The 15,490-nt window shown below is 44.4% G+C and overlaps 1 protein-coding gene across 1 annotated transcript in view; it reads left to right on the forward strand.

Moving 5' to 3' along the window:
• LOC308266059 (uncharacterized protein) overlaps positions 1-15,490 on the forward strand; it is a gene marked incomplete at both ends in the record, with an annotated part of 178,896 nt that overhangs the window by 128,784 nt on the left and 34,622 nt on the right. Inside the window, 2 exons of the mRNA XM_080700095.1 lie at positions 1,486-1,606; positions 14,699-14,808. Of these exons, the coding sequence (XP_080556221.1) occupies positions 1,486-1,606; positions 14,699-14,808 (231 nt within the window). The remainder of the gene's footprint in view (positions 1-1,485; positions 1,607-14,698; positions 14,809-15,490) is intronic.

Genomic DNA, 15,490 nt, shown 5'->3' on the forward strand with positions numbered 1-15,490 from the left:
GATATACCAAAATGGTGGGTTTTTTCTTTCTCAGAAGTCTGCTGTAAATCAAAGGGTTGTAAATCATTGATCAGGAAGCAGAGGGTGGGAAGTGGGGGGATTGTGTTTAGAGCTATTCGAGGGCTTCACTTAGGCAGAGAACTACCTCTTAATGTCTCTGTTCTATAAGTCTAGACTGTCATTATTTTGATTTTCCTTGAACTGAGGTGCATCTTCACAAGAAAGATGATAGAAAAACAGAACCACTATCTTGAATCCAGCACACAGCTGTCCACATGGAAATGAAATATTGAATATAATTATTTTTTGCAGTACTGAGGATGGAACCCAGGGGCATTCTACCTCCAAGCTACACCCCCAGCCCTATTTTTTATTCTTTATTTTGAAACAGGGTCTCACTGAGTTGCAAAGGGCCTCGCTAAGTAGCTGAGGCTGTCCTTGAACCGCGATCCTCCGGTCTCAGCCTCTTGAATGCTGGGATTACAAACGTGCGCCACCATGGCCAGCTTGAATAAAGTTTCTTATAACTTGTTTCTCTGAAAATTAAGAAAGTGTAATTTATAGCCAGGCTTGGTGGTGCGCGCTTGTAATCCCAGCATTCGGGAGGCTGAGACCTGAGGATTGTGGTTCACGGACACCCTCAGCTACTTAGGCTCTCTACAACTTAGTGAGACCCTGTTTCAAAATAAAGAATAAAAAACAGGGCAGGGGGTATAGCTTGGAGGTCGAATACCCCAGGGTTCCATCCCCAGACCCTGAAAAAAAAAAAGTATAATTTATGCACTAGTCCACTTGGTAGTTAGATGCTCTGTGTGGAGAAGCTGTTTCTCCCAAGTTTGTGCTCAGCCTGATCCTGGGGCCTGCTGGGTGGTTGTCAACACAGAGGACTCCGCTGAGCAACAACCAGCACTCACACCCCCCACACACCCCAGGGCTCAGGCCACTGCTCAACCTTCTGGTCTCTGGCTTCTCTCCAAGACCTGGGGTCCTCTCACAAGGAAACGGCGTGCTCTGCAAGCATAATGGGTAGACTGAGGGCTTGCAGTTATTGGAACAGTTCTGTCCTGGCCATGTATGGAGCATTAAGTCTTCTTATGAATCTCCTCTTGTTATCTAAATTGAGTTTTAGATCTGAAGGCTTTTCTTATCAAAGTGACAGTTCACAAAACTCCTGGCCACATTTACAGACTAAGATGTGAGGTCATCTCAGCCCCAGGGTATTTTAGCCGAACTTGGTAAAGGGGTTATTTATTTATTAATTTTGTTAATCAGGATGTGAGCCAGGAAGGAAAGATGGTGGTCTTCTAAGAGTTGTATCTACCCCAGCCCCTAGCACAGCACTTGGGAAAGCAAGAACCCCCCTTCTACCCAGGGAAGAGACAGCGAGGGCCAGGCCTGAACCAAAGCCCTTCTGCAGGAGTGGACTAGGGAGCCCAGAGTCTCAGCTGAATGTAGAGAAATGACTCTCAACCTATATCACTCTAGCTTCAGAAACTTCTGGAAAACATTGAAATTCATATGATCCAAGAAGTGTTGAGAAAAGCTAATAGAGAAATGATGCTGGTTTTATCAGAAAAGTCCAAGGAGGAGTGTACTCTCCCGACAGGTAAAGCATGTTTATTTTATTACTTCAGAAAACAGTATTTGGTTATTTTTCTAATTATAAAGCAATTCATATATCCTATTCATTGTTAAAACCAACATCACAATGATATAAAATTACCTTTTACATATTGACCTAGAGAAAAATACTACTATCAGTTTATTTCCTTCCATTTAAAAGGCTTTTAAAGCCGGGCATGGTGGTGCATGCCTGTAATCCCCATGCTTGGGAGGCGGAGACAGGAGGATCGCGCAGGTTCGAAGCCAGCCGTACTGGCTGAAGAGACCCTGCTTCCAAATTTTAAAAAAAAGTATAAAATAGGTCTGGGAGTGTAGCCCGGAGGTAGAAGGGCTTCCAGGAACCCCAGTACCACCAAAATAATAATAATAATAATAATAATAATAATAATAATAATAAATAATAATAATAATAATAATAATAATAATAATAGGCTTTTAAATAGCCAGGCATGGCTGGGCATGGTGGCGCACGCTTGTAATCCCCGCACTTGGGGGGTGGAGACAGGAGGATCGTGCAGGTTCGAAGCCAGCCCCACTGGTTTAAGAGACCCTGTTTCCAAATAAAGTATAAAATAGGTCTGGGAGTGTAGCCCGGAGGTAGAAGGGTTCCATCCCCAGTAACACACACACACACACACACACACACACACACACACACACACACACAGCCAGGCATGGTGGCGCACACTTGTAATCCCAGCTGACAGGAGGATCACACAGGTTCGAAGCCAGCCTCAGCTACTCAGTGAGGCTCTCAGCAACTTAGTGAGACCCTGTTTCCAATTAAGTATAAAATAGGTCTGGGAGTATAACCCAGAGGTAGAAAAGCCCCTGGGTTCCACCCCCAGTATCACAAAAAAGAAAAAAGACTTTTAAATAGAAAATATACTTCAACTTCAGTCTCAACTCTGCTGATTAAGTAAAATAAAGCTAAAATGAGGGAAAACACATAAATCCTTTCTTATATGTCATATATATGTTAACATCTCACAAATATATACATATGGTAGGAAAGCAAAGCCCTGAGTTCAGGCCTGTGACCAGCGACCACCGCACTCATCCAGGATGTGGAGGGACACCGGGGTCATCGTCTTGAAACTTGGTCATTTTAGCATCAAGCTTGTGCTTTGCAAATGAGATCCTGTGAACATACCCCAAGGACTTGGAGCTTGGCTCACACCACAGCCTGCTGCGTCCCCACTCTGCCAGAGCACTCCCCAGCTGCCTGATCCTTGCTCTCTGATGTCCCTGACCTTTCCCTCCCATGCCCACCCAGCAATCACTGCTGCCCTCCATCCCCATTGGGGGCTTGGGCACAGGGGCCTCAAGGTTGGGCATGTACCTGGCATATCTCTAGAACCCCAGATGGCAGCACCACGAGGTGCTGAGTGGGCAACCCGGGGAGGGCGATCCCCTTGCCCACCAGTGGATATCTACGGTATCCCAGGTCAGAGGTTGCAGTCCCCTTGGGCTGCCTGTCCATAGTGGATTAGACCCCTGAGCAGGGTGATGCCCGCTCAACTTCCCCAACCCAGCCAGGGCACAGGGCCTCATCCTGGTAGCTGCTGGTCATGTATGTCTATGCACTGAGTCACAGGTGGGGCCATGAGTTGCTGGTAAAGGTCTCTCTTGTCCTGCAAGAATTCTTACATTCAAGGGAGGGCAAGACTAAAGCAAGCCAAAACACAATGTCAGATTGTGAGAGACTGCAGAAGAAAGGAAAAGGCTTTATATGTTTATGCTTGTAAAGGTATTCTTTTCTTGCTTTGTTGAACAAGAGGCCCTGTATTTTTATTGTACCAGGCTCTGCAGATTTTATAGCTGGTCCTGTTTGAACTATGAATATTGACTCCTTTATGATTCTATTGGCAAATCCATAACCTCTAAGCTAGGGCGGAGTTGTCTGACTAGAAAAACAAATTAGGTTTTCCTTTCGAGACAAAGTCCACGGATATTGTAATGTTAATTTATAACCTCAGTTCTTACCTAAAACACCTGGGTCTCCTACTCTACTGAGCTCCCCCAGTGCAAAGAATGAGTCCCCACTGTGCCCAGGGTGCTTTGTGTATACTTCTTCAGTTTCATCCTCTTGAGACCTTTGTGGGCTGGGTACCACTGAGGAAGGCATTAAAACTCTATCCATCCACCCACCACCTATATATGTGTTTTATTTTGGTACTGGGGCTTGAACTCCGGGACATTCTACCTCTAAGCCACAACCTCAGCACTTTATTATTTTTTATTCTGAAACAGTGTCTTGCTAAGTTGCTGAGGTTGTCCTCAAACCTGAGATCCTTCTGTCTCAGTCTCCCAAGTACTAGGATTACAGGAGTACACCACGGCACCAGGCTCCCCACTGCCTATGTAAAGACATTGTCATTTATCAGTGCTTCAAGTCACTGATTCCATAAACAGGACTTCGGGGAAAGGCTGTGTGGTGAGAGAGATAACCACTCCCCCACCGGGCGTCTCTAAATGTCCAAATGTCACCGGGCAGCCCAGTGTGATCAAGTTCCAGTTACGGAACACTTCACAAGACACAAAGCTCTTGTTGTTTGTGCTGTGTGTGCGGCATCCAGGCGGCTCCCTTCTGGGTCCTTGGAGAAAACCCACAAGCACGCCAGGAGGTGCAGCCATCTGCCCTGCCCAGGCTGTGTGGTTCTCAAAGACACCATGGGGGAGGGGGAGGGAGTGGCTTCATGGCTGCCACACCTTGTGCAAGGTGCCGGTCAGCTGTGCTTGAAGAAGTAAGGGGCAGTGTGTGTGTGTGTGTGTGTGTGTGTGTGTGTGTGTGTGTGTGTGTTACTGGTGATGGAACCCAAGGGTCTTCTACTTCCTGACTACACCCCCAAATCTATTTTATCTCTTACTTGGAAACAGGGTCTTGCTAAGTTGTTGAGAGCCTCACTAAATTGCCGAGGCTAATTTTTTTTTTCTTTTTTTGCGGGTCTGGAGATGGAACCCAGGGGCATTTGACCACCGAGCTACACCCCCTGCCCTATTCTTTATTCTTTGTTCTGAAACAGGGTCTCACTAAGTTGCAGAGGGCCTCGCTAAGTAGCTGAGGCTGTCCGCGAACCACAATCCTCCAGTCTCAGCCTCCCAAATGCTGGGATTACAAGCTTGCACCACCACTCCCGGTTTCGAGGCTGATTTCGAACCTGCCATCCTTCTCTTTCAGCCTCCCAAGTATTGGGATTACAACCATGTGCCACCACATGCAGCATAGAGCAATTTTTAACAGTGTTCAGGTTGACATAACGAAACTCTCTTACCTTGACTAGATTATACTGACCAATTCTAAGCCCTTACTTGAATTATATTATTTGTAAGACTTTTTAAAATAAGTGAGGATATTGAGAAGTTCTGTTGTTGCTGCTTTGGTTTTATGTGTTGGTTTGTTGGGCATGATTCAGTGGGGAGGCCTGGGTCTCCTACACAACTGAGCTCCCCTAGTGCAAAGAATGAATCCCCGCTGTACCCAGGGTGCTTCATTTGTACCTCTTCAGCTTCATTGTCTTGTGGTCTGGGTACCACTGAGGAAGGCATTAAAACCTTGGAATCCCCAGCCATCAACAGTGTAATCTCTGCAGCAGTAAGTAGCCATGAGCCACTTCTTTAGGCAGAGATCATCCTTGGTGGTCAAGGTTAGCTGGGGCTGGTGATTTCTCCGGAGAGGTAGAACTGGAGAGCATTGAGAACAGGGAACAGCAGAGGCCCTGGTCCTTCCTCTCAGGGTTTTGCTTTCCACATTAGCTGACTCTGGTGTCTACCTTTTTACCTGCCAAAGGGGACTCAATTACTTCTCTCCTTCCTCCCTCCCTGCACTCCATGTCTTAGAGCTTACTCTTTTCAAACAGTTGCTGAATGAGTTTCCAGTTTGTCCAGGGTGCACAGATGATGTGGCATCCAGGCCTGGTCCTGGTGCCGGTGCTGGGTAGCTGGGTAGCTCCTTGGGAGCGCTGAAAAGCAACTCCAGACATGCTCGTTCAGCCACAGGGCTGGCCTTCGCAGAGAGATGGGCTTCATTGGTTCAGAGAAGCCCTGTCACCCTCCATCTTTGACATTTTGACATCAAAGTAATTTTAACTGATTTCCTAATTTTCTCTGTTGTAAGGCCCATAGTCTCCAAAGTAAAATATCTACATCCCAGGGGTGTGGGAAAAAATTCAGAACTTCTAAATAGAATAAGGCTATATGCAAGGAATCACACCTTACACTACACACTGAGGTGTACTAAAGTGAATTAGAAACTAGCAGAGGTGACACTTAATGCTGGAACACGCTTACCCTCAGCCATGTTATGAGGTTAAAAGAGGTTAATCACATCTGATAAGAAGTCACAAAAAACTTTTAAAAGGTCAAGGAAACTCTTGGGAATATGATTGGGATCCATTCTCATTGTTGATGAACCTTGTCCTAAGTATATCATGTTTTGTGATATTAGCTAGTGGTAGGTAGTTATAAATACATATAAATATAACAAATTCAAGATAATAAAATTCATGTATGCATATGTTAAAGGTGAGTGACCAAAATGTTTTGCTTGAGGGAAGTCCAATCGAGACTTTTAGAAGAGCATTTTCTGGGCCCACGTGTCCTCAGAGGAGTGCAGGAGCAGACGTTCCTGGAGATGTAGGTGCAGTCGTTTCCCCAGCCCTCCTTCACTAATGATTACCGGAAGCTTTCCATTCTGTTGGTAACTTAAGCCAGCAAAGGACTCACTAATCACAGTCTTCGTGTTACACCTGTTTACCTAACAGAATTAATCATTGTCTGCTCCAAACTTGCTTAGGCTGGTTTTTGGTTGTCATTGAATTTGAGTAATTTAATTAAAATTATGTAAACCAATGAAATATGAGCACAGAAAGAAAAGGATCGGTGTTTCCATAAAAACCAAGTTGAAACAGGTAAACTGTACTACATCTAGTCAATAGAATATGGTTCAGCCTTAAAAATAAATGAGCAGCCAGGTGTGGTGGTGCAAGCCTGTAACCCCAGCACTTGGGAGGCTGAGACCAGAGGATCGCAGGTTCAATAGCAAGACCCTGTTTTCAAATTAATACAACAGTGCTGGGGTGTAGCTCAGAGGCAGAATGCCATGGGTTCAATCCCCAGAAAAAAAAAAAAAAAGGAAGGAAGGGAGGAAGGAAAGAAGGAACTATCAAACCATAAAAAGACATGGAAACTTAAATACCTATTAGTGAATGAAAAAAGCCAGTTTTTTGTTTTGTTTTTTTGTTTGTTTGTATTTTGGTGGTACTGGGGTTCCTGGAAGCCCTTCTACCTCCGGGCTTCACTCCCAGACCTATTTTTACATTTTTATTTGGAAACAGGGTCTCCTAAGCCAGTGCGCGTGGCTGGCTTCGAAGCTGCGTGATCCTCCTGTCTCAGCCTCCCGAGCGCGGGGATTACAAGCGTGCGCCACCACGCCCGGCTGAAAAAAGCCAGTTTGAAAAGGCAGCATATCATATGATTCCAATTATATGATATTCTAGAAAAAGGTTAAAAAAAACTACAGAGACAATAATAAGATTGGTGGTTGCAGGGGTTGGAGAAGTAGAAGGGAAGAACAGGCAGAACACAGGATATTTAGGCAATGAGACTATCCCATATGATACTACGATGGTGGGTACATTAAATTAAAAATCATATTCATTTCATATTTGTCAAAACTCATAGAATGTATAACAAAGAGTTAACCATAGCTGTGCATGATGGTTGCACACTTGTGATCCAGTACTTGGGCCGCTGAGACAGGACGATCGCAGGTTCAAAGACAGCCTCAGCAACTTAGCAAGACCCTGATTTTAAAAAAAATTTATTTTTCGGTGGTATTAGGGTTCCTGGAAACCCTTCTACCTCCGGGCTACACTCCCAGACCTATTTTATAGTTTTATTTGGAAACAGGGTCTCTTAAGCCAGCGCAGCTGGCTTCAAACCAGCGCAATTCTCCTGTCTCCGCCTCCCAAGCACAGGGATTACAAGCGTGCGCCATCATGCCCGGCTGATTCAATTTTTTTAATTAAATAAATAAAAATTTAAAAATAGTGAACCATAGTGCAAACTGTGGACTCTGGATGACAACAGTGTGTCGATGTAGGTTCGCTGATGGGGACAACTGTGCCACTCTTGTGCAGGACGTGGATGGCTGAGGAGACTTCACATATGAGGACCCACTAGGAGTTTAATGGGAACTCTGTGTGCTGGCTTCTCAATTTTCCTGCGAACGTAAAACTACTCTTTAAAATTCAGCTTATTTAAAAAGAAAAGGTTTTTTAAAAATAAACTATGTTAAAAACTTTGGAAAAACTTAATAAAAAGTAAGTTGTGTGAAAAAAGAAATATCAAATCAGTTATGAGACAGATGACTGAAAAGATGAATAATAATTGTGAAAATGTCCTCTCTCCCAAAACAATATCCTCTCCCAAAACAAAACTAGAAATTGTAGACCACATGCTTCATGTTATGGTTTATAGAAAAAAGATGGTGCACACGCTTGTAATCCAGCATTTGGGAGGCTGAGACTAGAGGACCACGGTTCGCGGACAGCCTCAGCTACTTAGTGAGGCCCTCTGCAACTCAGTGAGACCCTGTTTCAAAATAAAGAATAAAAAATAGGGCAGAGGATTGCAAGTCTGAGAACAGCTTCAGCATGTAGTGAAACTCTCATCAACCTCACAGGACCCTGTTTCAAAATAAAAATAAAAAATAGGGCTGGGGGTATAGCTTAGAGATAGGATGACCCTGGTTTCCATCCTCGGTACCACAAAAATTAAAAGTAAGTTTATTTGACAACAGAAATATTTCCCCCTTGAGATTATTAATTATTAACTCAAGAAATTAGTGTTTGGGGGAGCAGTTTAAAAAACACAGTAGCCCATGACCCATACATGTAGTTAACAAAACACGCCTTCCACCTCCCACTTCCGGGCTTCCCCAGCTGGTCAGGAAGACAGCCATGCTAGCGGTTGTGCGCCTTCAAGTTTCAGTTCTGCCTTGGGGAAGACACAGGGACCAAGCAGGTGCAGAGGACAAGCAGCCATGTAGGGAGGTGAAGTGTTGCCAAGCCAGGAGTCCTCCCCAGAGGGGGAGGCTGGATGGGGGCTGTGCAGAGAAGAAGGGAGGGGAAGTGTTCTGGCCAACAGGAAATCAAAGTTCCCTTTAGTCGAAGGACCTGGGAACAGAGTGAGAGGGAGACCTGGCTCACAGAGAAGTCTGGTGAGGGACTGTGTCCACCACACACCTCTAGCTTGGGAGCTATCACCTGGGAGTGCCCACTGAGTCAGGTGTAGTTGTATACATTTGTGACCCCAGTCCTTGGGAGGTTGAGACAGGAGGATCACAGGTTCGAGGCCAGTGTCAGCAACTTAGTGAGACCCTCAGAAATGTAGCAAAACCCAGTTTCAAAATAAAAAACAGGAGTCAAGGGTGTAGTTCAGAGGTAGAATGCCCCTGGGTTCAATCCCTAGTACGAGAAAAAGAGAGAGAGAGAGAGAAAAAAGAGAGAGAGAGGGGAAGAAGGAGAAGAAGAAGGAGAAGAAGAAGAAGAAGAAGAAGAAGAAGAAGAAGAAGAAGAAGAGAGAGAGAGAGAGAGAGAGAGAGAGAGAGACAGAGAGAGAGAGAGAGAGAAAGAGAGAGAGGATGAATGTACCCCTGGTGTGCTGTCTTCCTCCTTCCTCTCCCATTTCCAGGCTTCAGCCAAAAACTCCTGCTTCATCTTAAGAAGCTGTGACCACACACATGCTCTGGGAATAAGACAGATCTGGAGACAGCTAACTCCTCTGTGCCAGGAATCACTTTTCTTGGATGAATTCCACTCTCCCTTGACTCCTGCCTATACATGCAGCTGCACATTTGCACTTGCAGCCCCAAGGAAGGAGAGAGGAGAGTGCTGGGAAGTCTTCCCAACATCTGGCAAAACACTTCCCCTTGGGCTAGCCCAGAGCCCAACCCCAAAATTGGCTCAGTGGGCATTTTCTCTTTCTTTCTTTCTTTCTTTTTTTCTTTTTCTTTTTTTTTAAGTACTAGGGATTGAACTCAGGGGCATTCTACTCTGAACTACACCCTTGGCTCTTTTTTTTTTTAATTTTGAAACAGGGTTTTGCTACATTTCTGAGGGTCTCACTAAGTTGCTGACACTGCCCTCGAACCTGTGATCCTCCTGTCTCAGCCTCCCAAGGACTGGGGTCACAAATGTATACCACTATACCTGACTCAGTGGGCATTTTCCAGGTGATAGCTCCCAAGCTAGAGGTGTGTGATGGACGTAGTCCCTCACCAGACTTCTCTGTGAGCCAGAGCCCTGCCATAACACTATCCTAGTAGAGATATACAACTTCTTGCCTGAAACATTTTCTGAAATACACATGAACTCTGTCTTGTCAAAGCTTGGACTTGAGCCCTAACTGTCTTAAGAAGTGTGAACTTCTAGGCACACGAGCCTTTGGACTTTTCTACTTCTACTGTGCTGAAACAGTGGCCATGGGCCTACTCACCTTTATTTCCTAAAGGAGAAGCAAGATCAGATTTATGTTTACTATGGAAAGCAGCCAGTTGTAGAAGAAACGTGGAATCTCACTTTCAAAACCAAGACCCCTCAGTAAGTAGCTCATAAGTTCACATCAGAGGCTCAAGCTCTTTCAAATCCGCATACTCTTTTTTCTTTTCTTTTCTTTTTTGAGGGGAGAACCGGGGATACGCACGGATTGAACCAAGATACATTCTACTTCTGAGCTATACCCCCAGCCATTTTTGTTTTCTTTTTTAAACAGGGTCCTGCTAAGTTGCTGAAGGTCTTGCTACGTTGTTGAGGCTGGCCTTGAACCCGTGACCCTCCTGTCTTAACCTCCCAAATACTGGAATTATAGGCATGTACCACCTCTCCTGGCTTTTTATCTCCATTTCTGGGCAGATTGTGTTGGACACTTCCTCTGATATGCACTAAGAATCCTGTCAGAAAACTGAGTACATGTGCAGGAAGTGTCATCTGAAATTAAAAACAGCTGTGGGCAGGGAGGGGCTGGTGGGGTTCTTGCTGATGGCCAGCGCCCCATAACAGAAAGGGGGTGGAGCGTGGCTCCTCTGTCCACATCCATGGACAGAGGTTTTCCCAAGACTCCTCTGGGACCATGCACAAGGAAGGAGGCTCTACCAAGGCAGCTCTGACCAAGGCAATTAATCACACATGTGCTTTTGCTCCTCCATACAGATGTGAAGGCATGCTGACATTCTTACACTGTTTCAGGATTGTCATATTATTTTTAATTTTTATTTCAATATTAATGTAATACGTACATTCACATGGCTCAAATAGCAAAAATGATTTTTAAAATGTACATTTAGAGCTGGGCAAGGTGGTGCATGCTTGTAATCCCAGTACTTGGGAGGCTGAGACAGGAGGATTGTAGGTTCGCAGCCAGCCTCAGCTACTTAGGCCCTTCACAACTTAGTGAGACCCTGTTTCAAAATAAGGAATAAAAAATAGGGCTGGGGGTGTAGCCAGAGGTAGAATGCCCCCAGGCTCAATCTCCAGTACTGCAAAAAAAAAAAGTACATCTAGCAGTCTCATCGCCACCAACCCCCCCGTACGTCCCATTCAGCCACCCACCTGTAAACACTTTTATTCTTTTTTTAATAAATCTTTTCAGTGCTTCTTTATGCATATACCATTTTTCTTTCATTCTGTAACTGTTTACTGGACACCTCCTACGTTGGTTCTAAACTACTATATTTTTGATACTATTGTCAGAACACATCCTTATTTTCATGACCAAAAATCCTTATTCTCTTGGAGTTTATAGCCTAGAAGGGAGAAGATAACAAGCAACAAACAAAAAGGAAAAGAACAGAATAGAATAAGGAGGATGGAGCCGTAAAGGTCTGAAGTGGCGCAATGCAATTTAAAACAGGGCGTTCATAAACAAGCACAATGGTGCTCACCTGGATCAGAGTATCGGCTGAGACAGGAGGATCACAGGCTTGAAGCTGGTCTCAGCAACTTAGCGAGACTCTCGGTAACGCACTGAGATCCTGTTTCAAAAGAAAAAAATGAAAAGGACCAGGGATGTTGTTTATAAGTAGAATATCCCTGGGTTCAATTCCAGTACCGAAAAATAAATTAAATAGGATGGACTTTATTGGGTGACAGTTTGAACAAAGATTTACTTTTTTGGAGGATTTTATTTTTTTAAATTTTTATTTATTTTTTTAGTTGGTGCATTGTAGTCATATATCACATTGGAGTATAAGACTTGAGAGGATATACAAGCACACATCATCCAATTAGCCCTCCTCCAGCCCCCATCCCATTCCCTCCCCCTCCCTCCATCCCATGATTGTTTGGTGATTAACTTTGATACATTTGTTTATGTACCTCCTGCATTTTAAAGAGGCTCCGTCCTCCCCTATTCCAGACCCTCTGATTGGTCACCTTAGTTGCTTCACTATAGGGCCCTTTCTATAGCTCGACCTCTTCCTTCAACAAAGACTTAAATAATGCGAGGGTTTTACTCGCATTATTTTATATGTGGTTATCTGAGGGACAAGCACCCCAAACAGAAGGAACCCTCACTGAGGCCCTAAGCAGAGCCACCAGAGTGCAGCTGGAGTGGGGCGCATGGAGGAAGAGCGGCGGGAGGAGAAGTCAACGAGGAGAGGCGAGGAAAACGGTCACTCAGGGCCTCGTCAGCACGTCAGCATGCCACTGTGTTTTCTGGCTGTCCTGGGGAGCCTGTTCCCGATTTTGAGTAACACAGTCTGGCTTCTACTTTGATGGGCTTTCTCTGGCACCAGTTTGAGGATGGACTGTGAAGGAAGGAAGGAAGAAAGGAAGGGTGAAGGGAGGGAGAGGTTGTTCGCAGGCTGGTGTGTTAACCCAGCAAGAAGCCTGGGGGCTCGAAGCTGGGAGTGGAGGAGATAGGAAGTGGTCAGATTCTGCGTGCGTTTTGAAGGAAGCACTAATGAACTGGGTACTATTTGGAGTGGGAGAAAGAGAAGAGTCAGGCCAGATGTGATGGTTCCACGCTTGTAATCCCAGTACTTAGGAGGCTGAGACTGGAGGATGGTGGTTCACAGCCAGCCTCATCTACTTAGTGAGGCTCTCCACGACTTAGTGAGAGCCTGCTTCAAAAATAAAAAAATAGGGCCGGGTGTGTAGCTCGGAGGTAGAATATCCCTGGGTTCTATCCCCATTATGGCAAAAATAAAGAGAGGAGTCAGTTATGACACCCACATTTTTTACCTGAGCAATTGGGAAAATAGGATTTTTCTCAGCTGAGACAAGGCAGGCTGTAGATGAAGCAAGTTAGGGACAAGGAATTGGGAATTTGATTATGCATAAATTCAGTTTTAAATACCAAGTAGGCATTGCAGCTCAACTTGGGAGCTATCAGTATGTGAGCGGTAGTTAGCCGTGAGTGGAGGTGAGCTCGCCACGGAAATGATGAGCATGGATAGGAATGAACAGGTGACGGGGGCTGAGCCCAGGTGAACGCTAAGTTGAGAAGGGAGAGAGAGAACCGCGAACAAAACCAGGAGGGAACACAGGACAGAGCGGTGTATCAACGCCTAGTGCGGGAAGTGTCTGAAACTGAAGTAACAAAGTGTGTGAAAAGCTGCAGGTGGCAAGAAAACCACTGGCCTGAGCCATGAGGATATCACTGGCACTTAAGACAAAATTTGTCTCCACAGACTCTGGAAGTGAAAGCCAGAGAGTAGGTTTGCTTGTGTTTTTGTGGCGCTGAGGGTTACACCCAGGGACATTCTACCTCTGAGCTACACTTCCAGCCCTATTTGATTTTGAAACAGGGTCTCATTAAGTTGCTAACAGTCTCATTAAGTTGCTGAGGTTATCCTCAAATCCACAATCCTCCTGTCTCAGCTCCCAAGTACAGGGATTACAGGTGTGCATGGCCATGCCTAGCTTAGATGAATGTGTTTAAGAAGAAATTTGAGAGAAGTCAAAGACAGTTTACATGTAGGTATCTCCTTGGGGGAAGTTTTTTTTTTTTAATTTTTTAATGGTACTCGGGGTGGAACCCAGAGGCTTTCTGCCTCCAGGCTATACTCCCAAACCTATTTTTTATATTTTATTTGGAAATAGGGTCTCACTAAGTTGCTGAGAGCCTCACTCAGTAGCTGAGGCTGGCTTTGAACCTGTGCGATCCTCCTGTCTCAGCCTCCCAAGTGCTGGGATTACAAGCATGCATCACCACGCCCGGCTCCTTGGGGGAAATTTGCTACAAAAGGGTAAAAAGAAATGAGTCAATGGAGGATGGAAGAAGCAGTTTTTAGAAGATGAGAGAAGTCCGTGTGCTGTTGTGAATGTGTCCAGAAGGAGGGAGAATGGACGGCATAGGAGAGAGACAGGAAAGTGTGTGTGGCAATGGCCTCAGTAGGCTGAAGGGGCTGTCCTCTCCCTTTATTGTGCTATATCTTTCTTATGAAAGCGAGCAGTTCATATCCACTGTTCCACACCTCGCCGTCTTAACTTACCAATCTACGGTAGTTGGTTTTTTGATGTTCTGTTCATATCAGTATAGGGAGAATTTCCTCTTGTTATAGCTGCGTACTACTTCTTTGGAAGGATGTGCCATAGTTTAAGTAGCAAAATCCTGAACGGTGTGTTATGAAGCTTTTGCTTCCGGCAGCCACGTTCCTCTGATAACTGTGTACATTGTACAGACCTCGTTTCATCTGCCTCAGCCAAGTTGCTCCTCATTTATTTCTGATTACTGTGTTAGATTAGAATAACTACTCGGATATATACAGGATATGAATGAAAACAGGCACCTTGTCAGATCAACAATAACATTTCACTCACTTTAGTTGTGGTAACAGAATATTGCTCATGGGACTCGTGAAGTGCTTTCCCAAATCTCATTAGGAAACTTCCTTATTCCATGTTCCAAAGGGTGCTGAGTCCTCGCCGCTCTCCTCTCCTCCCCCGCCTCATCTGTTGGTTTTCGTGCGTTTGGAAATGACAGCTTGCTTAGAGAATTGCCATTTCATAGCTGTGAATTTTGCTCAGTGTTTCGTGATGCTAGTATTGACATCTTCTCCCTCCCACCGCAGATCTTTGGAAATACCAGGTCATGAAAGAAAACTTTTCAGTTGTAAGACCACAAATAGTTGAAAATTTTATGCAGAGATTAATGGAGAATTACGAGGATCATGGATCAGAGGTATGTGTTGAAAAAAATGTTTAAACATAAACCCAAACAAGGAACACCCTGTCATTTAACACATCTCCTAAAGCTTCCTTTGCTCCCTAACAATTATGGTATAAATAGGCTAAATCCCAAACAGTAATCTTTTGTTACCATTTTGATACTGGAAAGAGACTGCTGTCTATAAAGAGCTGAGTAATTAGGAAATGCATGTTAGCTAATTTCAAATTTGGCCAGTTTTTTTTTTAAAGTCCTTGGAGTTCATGAATACATTGATTTCTAACATTTCCTGTTGTTGATTTGTTAGTCTAGAACATGTTAAAGAGGAAAGCCAAAGAAGCCTATACTACTACTAACTGGAAAACTTCTCTGAAATACACCATAGAAAAAGGCCAACAACACAGAAAGGCAACATCTTTATTCTCCCCCACTCTACTCTCACCTTTCCTCTCACAAGGGAAACAGCAACAAAGTGTTTTGTATACTTAACCATAATCTGTATTTAATACACACAAGCATCCATACACAGTGCTTGGGGTTTTATAGCATGTTTACCCTTGGTCGGAAATGCTTTGATAACTAAAAAAACAGTCCACTAAAAAGTCAGGGTAAGAAAGTAAATGTGGATATTTAGACCTAACAGAATTTTAGGACCACTAATTTTTTTTTTTTTTTTTTTGGTAGATACAAATCGCCC

The sequence above is a fragment of the Muscardinus avellanarius genome (assembly GCF_963383645.1).
Source record: "Muscardinus avellanarius genome assembly, chromosome: 8".
In the NCBI taxonomy this organism is placed as follows: Eukaryota; Metazoa; Chordata; class Mammalia; order Rodentia; family Gliridae; genus Muscardinus; species Muscardinus avellanarius.